Below are 18,987 nucleotides of genomic sequence, written 5' to 3' on the forward strand. Positions count from 1 at the left end.
AGCTGTACATCTGTACCGAGGCTTCTGTAGACCATGAGTAGAGCTGTACGCAGCATTGTTGTTCACCTCCGGGGATGGTTGGTTGTCAGGGGATCCCACTCAGGCAGTATGCCCCCCGTCCACCATGCTTCACTCCTGCGGCATGCTCTCTGGATATCTGGTTCTGATGGCACGGTAGTTTGTGGTGCCAATTGTGCCAGGGGGGACCAGTTATCATTTAAGTTGTTGCTGGTGGTCCAGGTGGCACAATGGACAATGACCGAATCAGCTTGTCGGTTCTGTAGCCTTAGATGCTGTAAGTGCCGGCTGATCACGGCTCATGAAAATGGAGACCCCACCAGGCCTGAAATCTTGGCCGCACCAAAAATCACACACAACAATTCAGACTAGGATGGCAGTGGACCGGGGCCCAGTCCAGGAGTGTTTGGTTTCAGGAAGAAACGCCGTGGGTCACAGATGGCAACAGATTTTGGCAATCCCTTTAAGGCCCGGATCACACCATTTTCATGCAGTTTTTGGCTCTGTTTTTTTTTTTTTTTTTTTTTAACCAAACACTGGGGTGGACACAAAAGAGAGGAGATGATCAGTCTTTTCTTTATACCTTTCCTTCCTTTTGGATCCACTACTGACTTTGACTGCATCAAACCTTGTGTGTGATCGTGGCCCAGGAGCTGAGAGATGGCGCGTCTGCTTAGGTTCACCGTCAATGCTCCGGCTTTTGGATTGTTCACCGCTCTGTAATATCGTGGATGGTGCCGGAAATAATTGCAATTGTACAGGGAGCCGAGGTGAATAATAGAAGACGCCCCTTTCCTCAGCTCATCCTCCCCATTCTCCATGCGCCCGCAGGTGGCCGTGACCATTGACTCTTCATCGTTGTGCATGAAGCTCAGGCCTCTCCAAAATGCCAATTAATTTCCACTTCTTGTCTTTTTACAGAGCAAAGAAAGAGCTATGCCCGGGACAGCGTCAGCGTGGTGTCCGAAACCTCGCAGTATCATGTGGAGGTAAAGTCCTTTCTGCTTTTCTGGTCCTGTAGGTGCCCCGCGGTAGCTGTGACTCTGTGCAGGGTTGTATGGGGGAACAATGGAAGTGAATGTCATTTCTCTGGGCTGTAGAACTCCCCTAATCTTGCATCCCACCTTGGCCTGTTGACATGTTGTGAACCCACTCCTACAATGTACTGCAGCACCTCACTACGTTCGTCATGGATCGGAAGGATGCGGTGCTCACCATTGACGACGGAATCCGCAAACTAAAGTTACTGGATGCCAAGGGAAAAGTATGGACACAGGATATGTATCTGCAAGTGGATGACAAAGCAGTTAGTCTGTATGATATAGAGACCAAGGTAACGCTGTCCTGTTCTCCCATCTCATTGTGTAATAGATGGTGTGATGTCATTCTGTCGAGATACTAAACATCATGAGCGTGGTGGCGCTGGTCGGGGCCCTGAGCGTGGTGACGCTGGTCGGGGCCCTGAGCGTGGTGGCGCTGGTCGGGGCCCTGAGCGTGGTGGCGCTGGTCGGGGCCCTGAGCGTGGTGGCGCTGGTCGGGGCCCTGAGCGTGGTGGCGCTGGTCGGGGCCCTGAGCGTGGTGGCGCTGGTCGGGGCCCTGAGCGTGGTGGCGCTGGTCGGGGCCCTGAGCGTGGTGGCGCTGGTCGGGCCCTAAAGATTGCCTCAGTTTAGGAGATTGGGCTCCCATGGAATAGGTGGTTGTGAATGTTGCATGCTATCAGTACATATGAAGAATTCTGCACATCCGTATTAATTTGCTCCCTGGTGACTTAGGAGAAATGGGTCCGTGTAGACTTCATAGAAGGCGGCCATAATGATCACGCTCCACTATAGATTGACAATATAATGCAAACAATTGTTATGAATCCCAGTGGGCATTTACTGAGACAAGGTCAGGGAAGTGCCTGTTATTCTAATGAGGAACAATCGTTAAGTAACTTTCCCATTCAAATAGGAAGCGAGTGAATATCATTCCGGAATTTGGACTTGGACTTTTTCTGAAACGTACGTTTTTCACTAGAGACCCTTGATCTCCTGAGATCAGTGGGTCCTACTTAGGTCTGTGGGGTCTACAGGAGGTGTGCAGGATTTGGGGAGACCTACTGGGGTGTGCAGGGTTCTCCTGAGATCGGTGGGGTGTACAAGGTTCTCCTGAGGTCTGTGGGGCAAAGAGGGATGTGCAAGGTTCTTCTCAGATCGGTGGGGCCTAAAGGGATCTCATGGGGTTTATTGGGCATTCAGGAATATGTAGGGTTCTCCTGAGGTCTGTGGGACCTACAGGGGTGTGCAGGGTCCTCCTGAGATTGGAGCCTACAGGGCTGAGCAGGGGCCTACAGAGGTGTGCAGGGTTCTTCTCCGATCGGTGGGCCCTACAGGGGTGTGCAAGGTCCTCCCTGAGATTGGAGCCTACAGGGGTGTGCGGGGACCTCCCTGAGATTGGTGGCCTACAGGGGTGTGCGGGGTCCTCCCTGAAATCGGTGGAGCCTACAGGGGTGTGCGGGGTACTCCCTGAAATCGGTGGAGCCTACAGGGGTGTGCGGGGTACTCCCTGAAATCGGTGGAGCCTACAGGGGTGTGCGGGGTACTCCCTGAAATCGGTGGAGCCTACAGGGGTGTGCGGGGTCCTCCCTGAAATCGGTGGAGCCTACAGGGGTGTGCGGGGTCCTCCCTGAAATCGGTGGAGCCTACAGGGGTGTGCGGGGTCCTCCCTGAAATCGGTGGAGCCTACAGGGGTGTGCGGGGTCCTCCCTGAAATCGGTGGAGCCTACAGGGGTGTGCGGGGTCCTCCCTGAAATCGGTGGAGCCTACAGGGGTGTGCGGGGTCCTCCCTGAAATCGGTGGAGCCTACAGGGGTGTGCGGGGTCCTCCCTGAAATCGGTGGAGCCTACAGGGGTGTGCGGGGTCCTCCCTGAAATCGGTGGAGCCTACAGGGGTGTGCGGGGTCCTCCCTGAAATCGGTGGAGCCTACAGGGGTGTGCGGGGTCCTCCCTGAAATCGGTGGAGCCTACAGGGGTGTGCGGGGTCCTCCCTGAAATCGGTGGAGCCTACAGGGGTGTGCGGGGTCCTCCCTGAAATCGGTGGAGCCTACAGGGGTGTGCGGGGTCCTCCCTGAAATCGGTGGAGCCTACAGGGGTGTGCGGGGTCCTCCCTGAAATCGGTGGAGCCTACAGGGGTGTGCGGGGTCCTCCCTGAAATCGGTGGAGCCTACAGGGGTGTGCGGGGTCCTCCCTGAAATCGGTGGAGCCTACAGGGGTGTGCGGGGTCCTCCCTGAAATCGGTGGAGCCTACAGGGGTGTGCGGGGTCCTCCCTGAAATCGGTGGAGCCTACAGGGGTGTGCGGGGTCCTCCCTGAGATCGGTGGAGCCTACAGGGGTGTACGGGGTCCTCCTGAGCGCGGTTTGACCTACAGGGGTATGCAGGGTTCTGCTCAGATCGGTGGGACCTATAGGGGTGTGCAGGGTCCTCCCTGAAATTGGTGGAGCTTACAGGGGTGTGCGGGGTCCTCCCTGAGATCGGTGGAGCCTACAGGGGTATACGGGGTCCTCCTGAGCGCGGTTTGACCTACAGGGGTATGCAGGGTTCTGCTCAGATCGGTGGGACCTATAGGGGTGTGCAGGGTCCTCCCTGAAATTGGTGGAGCCTACAGGGGTGTGCGGTGTCCTCCCTGAGATTGGTGGAGCCTACAGGGGTGTGCGGGGTCCTCCCTGAAATCGGTGGAGCCTACAGGGGTGTGCGGGGTCCTCCCTGAAATCGGTGGAGCCTACAGGGGTGTGCGGGGTCCTCCCTGAAATCGGTGGAGCCTACAGGGGTGTGCGGGATCCTCCCTGAAATCGGTTGAGCCTACAGGGGTGTGCGGGGTCCTCCCTGAGATTGGTGGGGCCTACAGGGGTGTGCAGGGTCATCCTAAGCGCGGTGTGGCCTACAGGGGTGTACAGGATCCTCCTTGGATCGGTGGGGTGTGCAGGGTCCTAATGAGATTGCTGGGGCCTACATGGGTGTGTAGGGGCCTACTGAGATCGGTGCGGTCTACAGGGGTGTGCAGGGTCCTCCTGTGAAAGGTGGGGCCTACAGGGCTGTGCAGGGTCCTACTGTGATCGGTGGAGCCTACAGGGCTGTGCGGTGTCCTCCCTGAGATCGGTGGAGCCTACAGGACTGTGCAGGGTCCTACTGAAATCAGTGGGGCCTACAGGGGTGTGCTGGGTTCTCCGACGATGGGTGGGGTGCACAGGGTTTACCTTTCAGGCGGAGGCTTCTTCATCAGAGACGATGAAACCTTGTTCAATGATATAAAAGCTACAAACTAATATATACACTGCGCCAAATTCAGTTCTAGCATATCTATAGATATAGCTGCATGTACCCACCAGAGGGCAAGCCCATCACTCTCAAGCAAACCCCTGACCTTGCCTGCAGCTTTGTAGAACTACAATTACCAGCATCCCTTTGCCAGAGCCGCTGCATTGGCGATTAGCAGAGTCTGTGTTATAGTGGAATCTGTGATCTCTATCCAAGCAGGCCGCTCTGATTGGCTGATATTCAACCAATCACATCTGGTATCCTGAAATTACTTATTCAAAGTATCTTCATGAGCGGTGGGCATGTGCGGTGTCAGCGGTGGGCATTGGGGTCAGGACCTGGAGATTATGCTCCGGTCTTCTTGCTGAGATGATTATATTTCGGTGGACATATATGTATATACTAAGACGCCAACCTCCGCATAGTATGTTGAATAGGATGTCCCTGGCGCATTCTGCTGTATGATTAGGTTTCCCAGAATCCTTTGTCTCCGGTTCCAGTTTCCATCACACAGTCCGTTGAGTCTGTGCCCCCTCCCTCTGCCCTGAGTGGTTGTGTCTTCCTCCTCCTCCTCCTCCTCCTCCTACGTCGTACCTTCACGTCTTCCCTCCCGGTGCGGCACAATATTTGTCATTTTCATTTCTGCACAGACTGAATTAGAGATTTTTGCGGTGGGCAGCGTCCAGCACTGTAAGGCCGTCATGAACTCCTGCAGGTACAACTCCATTCTTGCACTTGTTTGTAAAGAGCCAACACAAAGCAAAGCTGATCTGCACCTCTTCCAATGCGATGAGGTCAAGGTAAGGACCCGTGCTTTCATCCCATCCCTTCTCCTGCACGGTGTTCCATGGTGCATGCTCTGTGGGGTGTCCGTGTGTCGCTCCGTCACCCGCACGGGTCACGGTCATGGGGTCCATTGTGGTCGGTCTATTACAAGCAGCATAAACGGCAAGAACGGTTCCTGTACCGGATCCTGGAGGTTTCTATGGATACTTCTATAGTTCATACTCTGACCCCGTGAGCCCCTCGTCAGCCCCCCGTCAGCCCCTCATCCCTTTATATCATGAGATTACTGGAAGCACCTGGGAATGATGGAACCAACAATGGAGCCAGATCCGTGAAAATCTCTGGGCGGAATCGTGACGTCGTTTCCTCAAATTTCACATAATGGACGTCCAAGCTGCATGAGGGTGAAGAATCACAAATGCACATTCTACAAAGAGGCTCCGTGTGGATGGAGACCCCAAAAACTGCTGAAGACGGGAAAACTCGTATGCTAAAAAAAGTGGCTCAAATAGTGATTACATTGTACTCTGGGCGTCCTCTTCTCTCCCCATAGTGATTACATTGTACTCTGGGTGCCCTCTTCTCTCCCCATAGTGATTACATTGTACTCTGGGCGCCCTCTTCTCTCCCCATAGTGATTATATTGTACTCTGTGCGCCCTCTTCTCTCCCCATAGTGATTACATTGTACTCTGGGCGTCCTCTTCTCTCCCCATAGTGATTACATTGTACTCTGGGCGCCCTCTTCTCTCCCCATAGTGATTACATTGTACTCTGGGCGTCCTCTTCTCTCCCCATAGTGATTACATTGTACTCTGTGCGCCCTCTTCTCTCCCCATAGTGATTACATTGTACTCTGGGTGTCCTCTTCTCTCCCCATAGTGATTACATTGTACTCTGTGCGCCCTCTTCTCTCCCCATAGTGATTACATTGTACTCTGTGCGCCCTCTTCTCTCCCCATAGTGATTACATTGTACTCTGGGCGTCCTCTTCTCTCCCCATAGTGATTACATTGTACTCTGTGCGCCCTCTTCTCTCCCCATAGTGATTACATTGTACTCTGGGCGCCCTTTTCTCTCCCCATAGTGATTACATTGTACTCTGGGCGTCCTCTTCTCTCCCCATAGTGATTACATTGTACTCTGGGTGCCCTCTTCTCTCCCCATAGTGATTACATTGTACTCTGGGCGCCCTCTTCTCTCCCCATAGTGATTACATTGTACTCTGGGCGTCCTCTTCTCTCCCCATAGTGATTACATTGTACTCTGTGCGCCCTCTTCTCTCCCCATAGTGATTACATTGTACTCTGGGCGTCCTCTTCTCTCCCCATAGTCATTACATTGTACTCTGGGCGTCCTCTTCTCTCCCCATAGTGATTACATTGTACTCTGGGCGTCCTCTTCTCTCCCCATAGTGATTACATTGTACTCTGGGCGTCCTCTTCTCTCCCCATAGTGATTACATTGTACTCTGGGCGTCCTCTTCTCTCCCCATAGTGATTACATTGTACTCTGGGCGCCCTCTTCTCTCCCCATAGTGATTACATTGTACTCTGGGCGTCCTCTTCTCTCCCCATAGTGATTACATTGTACTCTGGGCGTCCTCTTCTCTCCCCATAGTGATTACATTGTACTCTGGGCGTCCTCTTCTCTCCCCATAGTGATTACATTGTACTCTGTGCGCCCTCTTCTCTCCCCATAGTGATTACATTGTACTCTGGGCGCCCTCTTCTCTCCCCATAGTGATTACATTGTACTCTGGGCGCCCTCTTCTCTCCCCATAGTGATTACATTGTACTCTGGGCGCCCTCTTCTCTCCCCATAGTGATTACATTGTACTCTGGGCGTCCTCTTCTCTCCCCATAGTGATTACATTGTACTCTGGGTGTCCTCTTCTCTCCCCATAGTGATTACATTGTACTCTGGGCGCCCTCTTCTCTCCCCATAGTGATTACATTGTACTCTGGGCGCCCTCTTCTCTCCCCATAGTGATTACATTGTACTCTGGGCGCCCTCTTCTCTCCCCATAGTGATTACATTGTACTCTGGGCGCCCTTTTCTCTCCCCATAGTGATTACATTGTACTCTGGGCGCCCTCTTCTCTCCCCATAGTGATTACATTGTACTCTGGGCGCCCTCTTCTCTCCCCATAGTGATTACATTGTACTCTGGGCGCCCTCTTCTCTCCCCATAGTGATTACATTGTACTTTGGGCGCCCTCTTCTCTCCCCATAGTGATTACATTGTACTCTGGGCGTCCTCTTCTCTCCCCATAGTGATTACATTGTACTCTGGGCGCCCTCTTCTCTCCCCATAGTGATTACATTGTACTCTGGGCGCCCTCTTCTCTCCCCATAGTGATTACATTGTACTCTGGGCGCCCTCTTCTCTCCCCATAGTGATTACATTGTACTCTGGGCGCCCTCTTCTCTCCCCATAGTGATTACATTGTACTCTGGGCGCCCTCTTCTCTCCCCATAGTGATTACATTGTACTCTGGGCGCCCTCTTCTCTCCCCATAGTGATTACATTGTACTCTGGGTGTCCTCCCCTCCATGTTGTTATGCACATTGGTGTCTTGGGGTGCTTGCTGTACATTTTGGGGTCCCCTTGTCTGGACCTGGGTCTGACTTTGTGCATTTTGCAGGCTTCTTCTATCCACCAAGATATCTACAGTGCAATGAGTGACAGCAGAGGAGGAAAACTAAGGACGCGCCCCGACCTGCTCAGGTAATGGCTTCTCCAGAACACAAATCTTCTAAAACATGAAGGTTTCTTGTACCTGCTAAGAGATCCGAAAATAAGAAGTCAGGAGAGTGTGACCCCAGCCCTTGTCGTCACCTTGTAGTGGAGGCCCTTGTCATCACCTTGTAGTGGAGGCCCTTGTCGTCACCTTGTAGTGGGGGCCCTTGTCGTCACCTTGTAGTGGGGGCCCTTGTCGTCACCTTGTAGCGGAGGCCCTTGTCGTCACCTTGTAGCGGGGGCCCTTGTCGTCACCTTGTAGCGGAGGCCCTTGTCGTCACCTTGTAGCGGAGGCCCTTGTCGTCACCTTGTAGCGGAGGCCCTTGTCGTCACCTTGTAGCGGAGGCCCTTGTCGTCACCTTGTAGCGGAGGCCCTTGTCGTCACCTTGTAGCGGAGGCCCTTGTCGTCACCTTGTAGCGGAGGCCCTTGTCGTCACCTTGTAGCGGAGGCCCTTGTCGTCACCTTGTAGCGGAGGCCCTTGTCGTCACCTTGTAGCGGAGGCCCTTGTCGTCACCTTGTAGCGGAGGCCCTTGTCGTCACCTTGTAGCGGAGGCCCTTGTCGTCACCTTGTAGCGGAGGCCCTTGTCGTCACCTTGTAGCGGAGGCCCTTGTCGTCACCTTGTAGCGGAGGCCCTTGTCGTCACCTTGTAGCGGAGGCCCTTGTCGTCACCTTGTAGCGGAGGCCCTTGTCGTCACCTTGTAGCGGAGGCCCTTGTCGTCACCTTGTAGCGGAGGCCCTTGTCGTCACCTTGTAGCGGAGGCCCTTGTCGTCACCTTGTAGCGGAGGCCCTTGTCGTCACCTTGTAGCGGAGGCCCTTGTCGTCACCTTGTAGCGGAGGCCCTTGTCGTCACCTTGTAGCGGAGGCCCTTGTCGTCACCTTGTAGCGGAGGCCCTTGTCGTCACCTTGTAGCGGAGGCCCTTGTCGTCTCCTTGTAGCGGAGGCCCTTGTCGTCACCTTGTAGTGGAGACTCTCGGCCATGACCCTGATCACAATAGGTGACTCTGCTAGTGACCCATCACATTCCCATGCCCATCTCCTGCTTGATGATCTCATATGGGGAACACTGCATCCCCTAGAAAATAACCCGTTCTTTACCAGTCCCCCCAGTCATTGGGTGGAGCCGCAGAGTTGTATAGTGTATTGGGTGTTGTATTTTGGGTTTGTGTTGGGGGGTATGGGATACATGGTTTGTGGTTAGGTGTTTATACACCGCTTCTCACATGAGGGACAGATGCCGGGTCACTGTCTGCCCTTATAGAAAATGAATTGATGGAAGTCTGATAAGCGCTCTGTTAATAATTTATTCTGCCATAGGACCATCAATGCAGGTGACAACAAAGTCCCTCCACCTCCCCAGGCTCCTGCCCCCCAACCCCCCGGGTCTGTTACACAGGTGGACGTCCGCAGCCGTGTGGCGGCCTGGTCAGCCTGGGCAGCAGAGTATGGAGACTGTAAGTGTGTGTGGATAATATACACTGACCACGTGGAGGAGTGGAGTAGGGGGTGTCCGTGCGCGCCCGTCACACTCTTATCCTTGGCAGTCCCTCTTTGTGCTGTGATAATTTTTTTCTTTTTCTATGTGATACAGATGACCGGTACCGGCAAAACGCAGATCAGGAGGAGAGCGCGCAGATGATTGAGGCCAGGATCGACAGAGATGTGGTAACCAGACATCATAGACGTTTATTTGGGGCTGAATATGTAGTAGAATTAAAGGTTTTATTTATTCCAGGCAGAGTCATTCCTGTCGTCTTTAAATAAAGCTTTATTATCCTATCAATAATCCTGCAACTAATTTACTTTGTTTCAATCACTTAACATTTAGACAATTTCTGCTTATCATTGAGTGGGACAACCAAAATCTGAAACCCTGTATGTTGTGTGATCCAGTGTGTGGTTGAGATCAGTGATCGGTCCTGTATGTTGTGTGATCCAGTGTGTGCTTGAGATCAGTGATCGGTCCTGTATGTTGTGTGGTTGAGATCAGTGATCGGTCCTGTATGTTGTGTGATCCAGTGTGTGCTTGAGATCAGTGATCGGTGCTGTATGTTGTATAATCGGTCCTGTATGTTGTATAATCAGTCCTGTATGTTGTGTGATTGATTGGTCCTGTATGTTGTGTTGTGGGATCGGTACTGTATTTTGTGGGATCGGTCCTGTATGTTGTGGGATCGGTCCTGTATGTTGTGGGATCGGTCCTGTATGTTGTGTGATCCAGTGTGTGCTTGAGATCAGTGATCGGTCCTGTATGTTGTGTGGTTGAGATCAGTGATCAGTCCTGTATGTTGTGTGATCCATTGTGTGGTTGAGATCAGTGATCGATACTGTATGTTGTGTGATCCAGTGTGTGGTTGAGATCAGTGATCGGTCCTGTATGTTGTGTGATCCAGTTTGTGGTTGAGATCAGTGATCGGTCCTGTATGTTGTGTGATCCAGTTTGTGGTTGAGATCAGTGATCGGTCCTGTATGTTGTGTGATCCAGTTTGTGGTTGAGATCAGTGATCGGTCCTGTATGTTGTGTGATCGGTCCTATATGTTGTGTGATCGGTCCTGTATGTTGTGTGATCCAGTGTGTGGTTGAGATCAGTGATCTGTCCTGTATGTTGTGTGGTTGAGATCAGTGATCGGTCCTGTATGTTGTGTGATCCAGTGTATGGTTGAGATCAGTGATCGGTCCTGTATGTTGTGTGATCCAGTGTGTGGTTGAGATCAGTGATCGGTCCTGTATGTTGTGTGATCGGTCCTATATTTTGTGTGGCCGAGATCAATGATCGGTTCTGTATGTTGTGTGGTTGATCAGTGATCGGTCCTGTATGTTGTGTGATCCAGTGTATGGTTGAGATCAGTGATCGGTCCTGTATGTTGTGTGATCCAGTGTGTGGTTGAGATCAGTGATCGGTCCTGTATGTTGTGTGATCGGTCCTATATTTTGTGTGGCCGAGATCAATGATCGGTCCTGTATGTTGTGTGGTTGAGATCGGTGATCGGTCCTGTATGTTGTGTGATCCAGTTTGTGGTTGAGATCAGTGATCGGTCCTGTATGTTGTGTGATCGGTCCTATATTTTGTGTGGCCGAGATCAATGATCGGTCCTGTATGTTGTGTGGTTGATCAGTGATCGGTCCTGTATGTTGTGTGGTTGAGATCGGTGATCGGTCCTGTATGTTCTGTGATCCAGTTTGTGGTTGAGATCAGTGATCGGTCCTGTATGTTGTGTGGTTGAGATCAGTGATCGGTCCTGTATGTTGTGTGGTTGAGGTCCGTGATCGGTCCTGTATGTTGTGTGATCCAGTGTATGGTTGATATCAGTGATCGGTCCTGTATGTTGTGTGGTTGAGATCAGTGATCGGTCCTGTATGTTGCGTGATCCAGTGTGTGGTTGAGATCAGTGATCAGTCCTGTATGTTGTGTGATCGGTCCTATATTTTGTGTTGCTGAGATCAATGATCGGTCCTGTATGTTGTGTGATCCTCCGGTGTGTGTGGCTGAGATCAGTGATTGGTCCTGTATGTTGTGTGGTTGATCAGTGATCGGTCCTGTATGTTGTGTGGTTGAGATTGTTGATCGGTCCTGTATGTTGTGTGATCCAGTTTGTGGTTGAGATCAGTGATCGGTCCTGTATGTTGTGTGATCCAGTTTGTGGTTGAGATCAGTGATCGGTCCTATATGTTGTGTGGCTGAGATAAGTGATCGGTTCTATATGTTGTGTGGTTGAGGTCCGTGATCGGTCCTGTATGTTGTGTGATCCAGTGTGTGGTTGAGATCAGTGATCGGTCCTGTTTGTTGTGTGGTTGAGATCAGTGATCGGTCCTGTATATTGCGTGATCCAGTGTGTGGTTGAGATCAGTGATCGGTCCTGTATGTTGTGTGGTTGAGATCAGTGATCGGTCCTGTATGTTGCGTGATCCAGTGTGTGGTTGAGATCAGTGATCGGTCCTGTATGTTGTGTGATCGGTCCTATATTTTGTGTGGCCGAGATCAATGATCGGTTCTGTATGTTGTGTGGTTGATCAGTGATCGGTCCTGTATGTTGTGTGATCCAGTGTATGGTTGAGATCAGTGATCGGTCCTGTATGTTGTGTGATCCAGTGTGTGGTTGAGATCAGTGATCGGTCCTGTATGTTGTGTGATCGGTCCTATATTTTGTGTGGCCGAGATCAATGATCGGTCCTGTATGTTGTGTGGTTGAGATCGGTGATCGGTCCTGTATGTTGTGTGATCCAGTTTGTGGTTGAGATCAGTGATCGGTCCTGTATGTTGTGTGATCGGTCCTATATTTTGTGTGGCCGAGATCAATGATCGGTCCTGTATGTTGTGTGGTTGATCAGTGATCGGTCCTGTATGTTGTGTGGTTGAGATCGGTGATCGGTCCTGTATGTTCTGTGATCCAGTTTGTGGTTGAGATCAGTGATCGGTCCTGTATGTTGTGTGGTTGAGATCAGTGATCGGTCCTGTATGTTGTGTGGTTGAGGTCCGTGATCGGTCCTGTATGTTGTGTGATCCAGTGTATGGTTGATATCAGTGATCGGTCCTGTATGTTGTGTGGTTGAGATCAGTGATCGGTCCTGTATGTTGCGTGATCCAGTGTGTGGTTGAGATCAGTGATCAGTCCTGTATGTTGTGTGATCGGTCCTATATTTTGTGTTGCTGAGATCAATGATCGGTCCTGTATGTTGTGTGATCCTCCGGTGTGTGTGGCTGAGATCAGTGATTGGTCCTGTATGTTGTGTGGTTGATCAGTGATCGGTCCTGTATGTTGTGTGGTTGAGATTGTTGATCGGTCCTGTATGTTGTGTGATCCAGTTTGTGGTTGAGATCAGTGATCGGTCCTGTATGTTGTGTGATCCAGTTTGTGGTTGAGATCAGTGATCGGTCCTATATGTTGTGTGGCTGAGATAAGTGATCGGTTCTATATGTTGTGTGGTTGAGGTCCGTGATCGGTCCTGTATGTTGTGTGATCCAGTGTGTGGTTGAGATCAGTGATCGGTCCTGTTTGTTGTGTGGTTGAGATCAGTGATCGGTCCTGTATATTGCGTGATCCAGTGTGTGGTTGAGATCAGTGATCGGTCCTGTATGTTGTGTGGTTGAGATCAGTGATCGGTCCTGTATGTTGTGTGATCGGTCCTATATTTTGTGTGGCCGAGATCAATGATCGGTCCTGTATGTTGTGTGTTTGGTCCTGTATGTTGTGTGGTTGAGATCGGTGATCGGTCCTGTATGTTGTGTGATCCAGTTTGTGGTTGAGATCAGTGATCTGTCCTGTATGTTGTGTGATCCATTGTGTGGTTGAGATCAGTGATCGGTTCTGTATGTTATGTGATCCAGTGTGTGGTTGAGATCAGTGATCTGTCCTGTATGTTGTGTGATCCAGTGTGTGGTTGAGGTCTGTGATCGGTCCTGTATGTTGTGTGAGCCAGTTTGTGGTTGAGATCAGTGATCTGTCCTGTATGTTGTGTGATCCATTGTGAGGTTGAGATCAGTGATTGGTCCTGTATGTTGTTTGATCCAGTTTGTGGTTGAGATCAGTGATAGGTCCTGTATGTTGTGTGATCCAGTTTGTGGTTGAGATCAGTGATCTGTCCTGTATGTTGTGTGGTTGATCAGTGATCGGTCCTGTATGTTGTGTGATCCTCCGGTGTGTGTGGCTGAGATCAGTGATCGGTCCTGTATGTTGTGTGGTTGAGATCGGTGATCGGTCCTGTATGTTGTGTGATCCAGTGTGTGGTTGAGATCAGTGATCGGTCCTGTATTTTGTGTGGTTGAGGTCCGTGATCGGTCCTGTATGTTGCGTGATCCAGTGTGTGGTTGAGATCAGTGATCGGTCCTGTATGTTGTGTGGTTGAGATCAGTGATCGGTCCTGTATGTTGCGTGATCCAGTGTGTGGTTGAGATCAGTGATCGGTCCTGTATGTTGTGTGATCCAGTGTGTGGTTGAGATCAGTGATCGGTCCTCTATGTTGTGTGGTTGAGGTCCGTGATCGGTCCTGTATGTTGTGTGATCCAGTTTGTGGTTGAGATCAGTGATCGGTCCTGTATGTTGTGTGATCGGTCCTATATTTTGTGTGGCCGAGATCAATGATCGGTCCTGTATGTTGTGTGATTGGTCCTGTATGTTGTGTGGTTGAGATCGGTGATCGGTCCTGTATGTTGTGTGATCCAGTTTGTGGTTGAGATCAGTGATCTGTCCTGTATGTTGTGTGATCGGTCCTATATTTTGTGTGGCCGAGATCAATGATCGGTCCTGTATGTTGTGTGATTGGTCCTGTATGTTGTGTGGTTGAGATCAGTGATCGGTTCTGTATGTTATGTGATCCAGTGTGTGGTTGAGATCAGTGATCTGTCCTGTATGTTGAGTGAGCCAGTTTGTGGTTGAGATCAGTGATCTGTCCTGTACGTTGTGTGATCCATTGTGAGGTTGAGATCAGTGATTGGTCCTGTATGTTGTTTGATCCAGTTTGTGGTTGAGATCAGTGATCTGTCCTGTATGTTGTGTGGTTGAGATCAGTGATCGGTCCTGTATGTTGTGTGGTTGAGGTCCGTGATCGGTCCTGTATGTTGCGTGATCCAGTGTGTGGTTGAGATCAGTGATCGGTCCTGTATGTTGTGTGGTTGAGATCAGTGATCGGTCCTGTATGTTGCGTGATCCAGTGTGTGGTTGAGATCAGTCATCGGTCCTGTATGTTGTGTGGTTGAGATCAGTGATCGGTCCTGTATGTTGCGTGATCCAGTGTGTGGTTGAGATCAGTGATCGGTCCTATATTTTGTGTGGCCGAGATCAATGATCGGTCCTGTATGTTGTGTGGTTGATCAGTGATCGGTCCTGTATGTTGTGTGATCCTCCGGTGTGTGTGGCTGAGATCAGTCATCGGTCCTGTATGTTGTTTGGTTGAGTTCGGTGATCGGTCCTGTATGTTGTGTGATCGGTCCTATATGTTGTGTTGCTGAGATCAGTGATCGGTCCTGTATGTTGTGTGGTCCTCCGGTGTGTGGTTGATCAGTGATCGGTCCTGTATGTTGTGTGATCCTCCGGTGTGTGGTTGATCAGTGATCGGTCCTGTATGTTGTGTGGTCCTCGTGTGTAGTTGATCAGTGATCGGTCCTGTATGTTGTGTGGTCCTCCTGTGTGTAGTTGATCAGTGATCGGTCCTGTATGTTGTGTGGTCCTCCGGTGTGTGGTTGATCAGTGATCGGTCCTGTATGTTGTGTGGTCCTCCTGTGTGTGGTTGATCAGTGATCGGTCCTGTATGTTGTGTGGTCCTCCGGTGTGTGGTTGATCAGTGATCGGTCCTGTATGTTGTGTGGTCCTCCGGTGTGTGGTTGATCGGTCCTGTAAGTTGTGTGGTCCTCCGGTGTGTGGTTTATCAGTGATCGGTCCTGTATGTTGTGTGGTCCTCCGGTGTGTGGTTGATCAGTGATCGGTCCTGTATGTTGTGTGGTCCTCCTGTGTGTAGTTGATCAGTGATCGGTCCTGTATGTTGTGTGATCCAGGTTGTGGTTGAGGTCCGTGATCGGTCCTGTATGTTGTGTGGTCCTCCTGTGTGTGGTTGATCAGTGATCGGTCCTGTATGTTGTGTGGTCCTCCTGTGTGTAGTTGATCAGTGATCGGTCCTGTATGTTGTGTGGTCCTCCGGTGTGTGGTTGATCAGTGATCGGTCCTGTATGTTGTGTGGTCCTCCTGTGTGTAGTTGATCAGTGATCGGTCCTGTATGTTGTGTGGTCCTCCTGTGTGTAGTTGATCAGTGATCGGTCCTGTATGTTGTGTGGTCCTCCGGTGTGTGGTTGATCAGTGATCGGTCCTGTATGTTGTGTGGTCCTCCGGTGTGTGGTTGATCAGTGATCGGTCCTGTATGTTGTGTGGTCCTCGTGTGTAGTTGATCAGTGATCGGTCCTGTATGTTGTGTGGTCCTCCTGTGTGTAGTTGATCAGTGATCGGTCCTGTATGTTGTGTGGTCCTCCGGTGTGTGGTTGATCAGTGATCGGTCCTGTATGTTGTGTGGTCCTCCTGTGTATAGTTGATCGGTCCTGTATGTTGTGTGGTCCTCTTGTGTGTAGTTGATCAGTGATCGGTCCTGTATGTTGTGTGGTCCTCCGGTGTGTGGTTGATCAGTGATCGGTCCTGTATGTTGTGTGGTCCTCCGGTGTATAGTTGATCGGTCCTGTATGTTGTGTGGTCCTCTTGTGTGTAGTTGATCAGTGATTGGTCCTGTATGTTGTGTGGTCCTCCTGTGTGTAGTTGATCAGTGATCGGTCCTGTATGTTGTGTGGTCCTCCTGTGTGTAGTTGATCAGTGATCGGTCCTGTATGTTGTGTGGTCCTCTTGTGTGTAGTTGATCAGTGATCGGTCCTGTATGCTGTGTGGTCCTCCGGTGTGTGGTTGATCAGTGATCGGTCCAGTGTGTGGCTGAGATTAGTGATCAGTCTGGTCGGTGCTGTATACTATGATAACTTCTAGTATACAGCGCATACATATTGAGTCCTGATTAACGCTCTGTCACTTTCTTGCAGCAAATTCTGAACCACATTCTTGACGACATTGAATTCTTTATTATGAAACTGCAAAAAGCGGCGGAAGCATTTTCTGAACTTTCCAAACGGAGAAAATCAAAGAAGAAAAAAGGTCCTGGAGGTAGGAGCATCGAGGCGCCTCATCCGATGTGGAGCTGCAAATCCAGCAGTCCCACATATAAGAGATGATGGAATCCACAGTCCCACATATAAGAGATGAAATCCAGCAGTCCCACATATAAGAGATGAAATCCACAGTCCCACATATAGGAGATGATGAAATCCAGCCGTCAGAGCCCCAGGTCCCTGGGATAGGCGGCAATCTTCTGGGTGGCATCTCTTCAGGCTGAGGGATCGGGAGACGTCTGGTTGTGATCACACATTGACCGTTACTTCACGTTGTCTGAGTATTATTGGGGACCAGCCTTGTGTCCCGTGTCTTATACTCTGGGACCAGCCCTTGAATAAACTTGTAATTCCCAGGTCTCCGATCCCTGTACACAGCTGACCGGTGGGGACCGCTCTATGAGGGACATGCTGCCCGTACACCGCTGGTCCCTGAGGTTCTGACTTTGTATAGTAGAGTTTTTAGTTCTTCTCTTTCTTCTCTCCCGTCCTTCTTACTGATGGATATTAAAGAAGGAGATCAGACCATGGAGCTTTGTGTGTAGTCGTTCGCCATGTAGAAACAACGCTCTGCAGAGGAGCTGTAGACACAAAACGGGAACAGGGACTTTACACTGATGTCATAGGAAACTTCAATAAATGATTGACTGTTGTTTGTAAACCATGTGATGAGGTCGTCGTTCACATAACCCCCATTTCCATCTCCTTTAGAGGGAGTTCTAACTCTCCGTGCCAAGCCCCCCCCTCAGGAGGAGTTTGTCGACTGTTTCCAGAAGTTCAAACACGGCTTCAACCTCCTGGTGAGTGCCGCACGGCTGGATGATGGGCAGGTAGTCCTCTGGTGCTCTCCTCATTACACCCAGGTGGAAAATTCCCAACATCTCCTGAGCTTACATTTGGGACTGGGCCCATGTGGGATGAGTGAGGACACGGGCGCCTGTAGGTTATTGGTGGCCAATGATTGGGAGCCCTCTGTCCTCCGCCGCGCCCGGTCCCTCACCATAGACTGACGTTAGACTCTTATTAGGAAACTTGAGTTTTGGGGAAAACTGATTTCTGATTTTTATTTTCTACAGGCCAAATTGAAGTCCCATATCCAGAACCCCGAGTGCGGCAGAGCTGGTTCACTTCCTCTTCACGCCGCTGAGTATGGTAAATGGAGGACTTCTAGAAGATCCACCATTAGTATAAGCATTGCTTGTGTAGACTTGATGGTTTTATTCCTAATTATTCACTGTTCTGTAGATGGTTGAGGCTACAGGAGGCCCAGAGCTGGCAAGAAGCGTCCTGAGTCCTCTCCTAATAAAGGACGCCATTGATTTCCTACATTTTGTGCTCAACAATGAGGAGAAAAAACCTGTGGTTCGCACTTGGTGAAATGTGGAGCAAATCAAGGTGACGAGGGCCGGTAATGTCTGGAGAGTCCCCCCCCCCCCCCCCCAGGTCTCACCCCTGACTGATCTTCTTCCATGACTTTTCTCTACAGGTTGGAATGGCCTAAGGAACAGTTCATTCCCCCCATTCATTCCACGTTTCAGAAATGGCTGGGAGCCCCCCTTATTAAACTTCGGAAGTGTTCCTAAAGTGCCAGAACGGAATCAGATGCTGGAATTCCCGGCAATTACGCCTGAACCAAATCCGGAATCTAGAAGTTTGCCCTCAGAGGTGAGGAACAATGTGCGAATAGTCAAGCCCCCCCTGAGCCTCTCGGCCCCCCCCCCTGAGCCTGTCGGGGGCCCCCCCCCTGAGCCTGTCGGGGGCCCCCCCCCCCGAGCCTGTCGGGGGCCCCCCGCCTGCATGGTGCGGTGACTGTGTAGACTGAGGCAGGACCGTGTTCGGTGCTATGTCTGTAGGGCAGGAGAACATGGTGCCAACGCTACAACAGACTTGGTTGCTCTTCGGATCCTTTATAAATCCGCTTGATCTCTTGACATGATTTGTTTCTTTTATATTTACTGGAGTTTTTGCTCTTTTTCCGTGTGCGCATTTGTCTGATTTGTCAGTCGGAAGTAACAGAGTCCTACAGTTTGGGGCATTGTTTTTCCTCTGTCCTTAGGACTTAGGACTTGGGTCATGCACATGTTTATACCTTTGTTTTTAGAAATCGTCTGATTATTTACATGATATGTTGTAATGAAGATTCTGAATTGATTTATGGGGTGCAGCCTGTCCTACATGTCTTCTCTGCTGGGTATAAGCAGTCGCTTCTGCTGTATCGTGAGAGCAGCTGATTTTAGGGGGTGCAGGTCAGCAGCCTGGATCTGGGTGGAAGCGACGGCCATGCAGCAAGTCCTGCACCAGTGGCAATGTGTGAGAATGGGGCGAATCTAGAATAAAGCGGCTCAGTGTGACCGGCACCCTAATAAAGCGGCTCGATGTGACCGGCACCCTAATAAAGCGGCTCTGTGTGACCGGCACCCTAATAAAGCGGCTCTGTGTGACCGGCACCCTAATAAAGCGGCTCTGTGTGACCGGCACCCTAATAAAGCGGCTCTGTGTGACCGGCACCCTAAT

At 50.9% G+C, this 18,987-nt stretch overlaps 1 protein-coding gene across 1 annotated transcript in view; it reads left to right on the plus strand.

Annotated features, from left to right (window-relative positions):
* EPS8 (EGFR pathway substrate 8, signaling adaptor) overlaps nucleotides 1–18,071 on the plus strand; it is a 57,118-nt gene extending 39,047 nt beyond the window's left edge. The window contains exons 5-15 of the mRNA XM_075848441.1: nucleotides 940–1,007; nucleotides 1,190–1,351; nucleotides 4,964–5,113; nucleotides 7,746–7,828; nucleotides 9,158–9,294; nucleotides 9,432–9,505; nucleotides 16,348–16,468; nucleotides 17,185–17,273; nucleotides 17,550–17,625; nucleotides 17,719–17,868; nucleotides 17,960–18,071. Of these exons, the coding sequence (XP_075704556.1) occupies nucleotides 940–1,007; nucleotides 1,190–1,351; nucleotides 4,964–5,113; nucleotides 7,746–7,828; nucleotides 9,158–9,294; nucleotides 9,432–9,505; nucleotides 16,348–16,468; nucleotides 17,185–17,273; nucleotides 17,550–17,625; nucleotides 17,719–17,726 (968 nt within the window). The 3' untranslated portion in view covers nucleotides 17,727–17,868; nucleotides 17,960–18,071. The remainder of the gene's footprint in view (nucleotides 1–939; nucleotides 1,008–1,189; nucleotides 1,352–4,963; nucleotides 5,114–7,745; nucleotides 7,829–9,157; nucleotides 9,295–9,431; nucleotides 9,506–16,347; nucleotides 16,469–17,184; nucleotides 17,274–17,549; nucleotides 17,626–17,718; nucleotides 17,869–17,959) is intronic.
* Nucleotides 18,072–18,987: the final 916 nt, after the last annotated feature.

Source organism: Rhinoderma darwinii, unplaced genomic scaffold (assembly GCF_050947455.1).
Source record: "Rhinoderma darwinii isolate aRhiDar2 unplaced genomic scaffold, aRhiDar2.hap1 Scaffold_4041, whole genome shotgun sequence".
In the NCBI taxonomy this organism is placed as follows: Eukaryota; Metazoa; Chordata; class Amphibia; order Anura; family Rhinodermatidae; genus Rhinoderma; species Rhinoderma darwinii.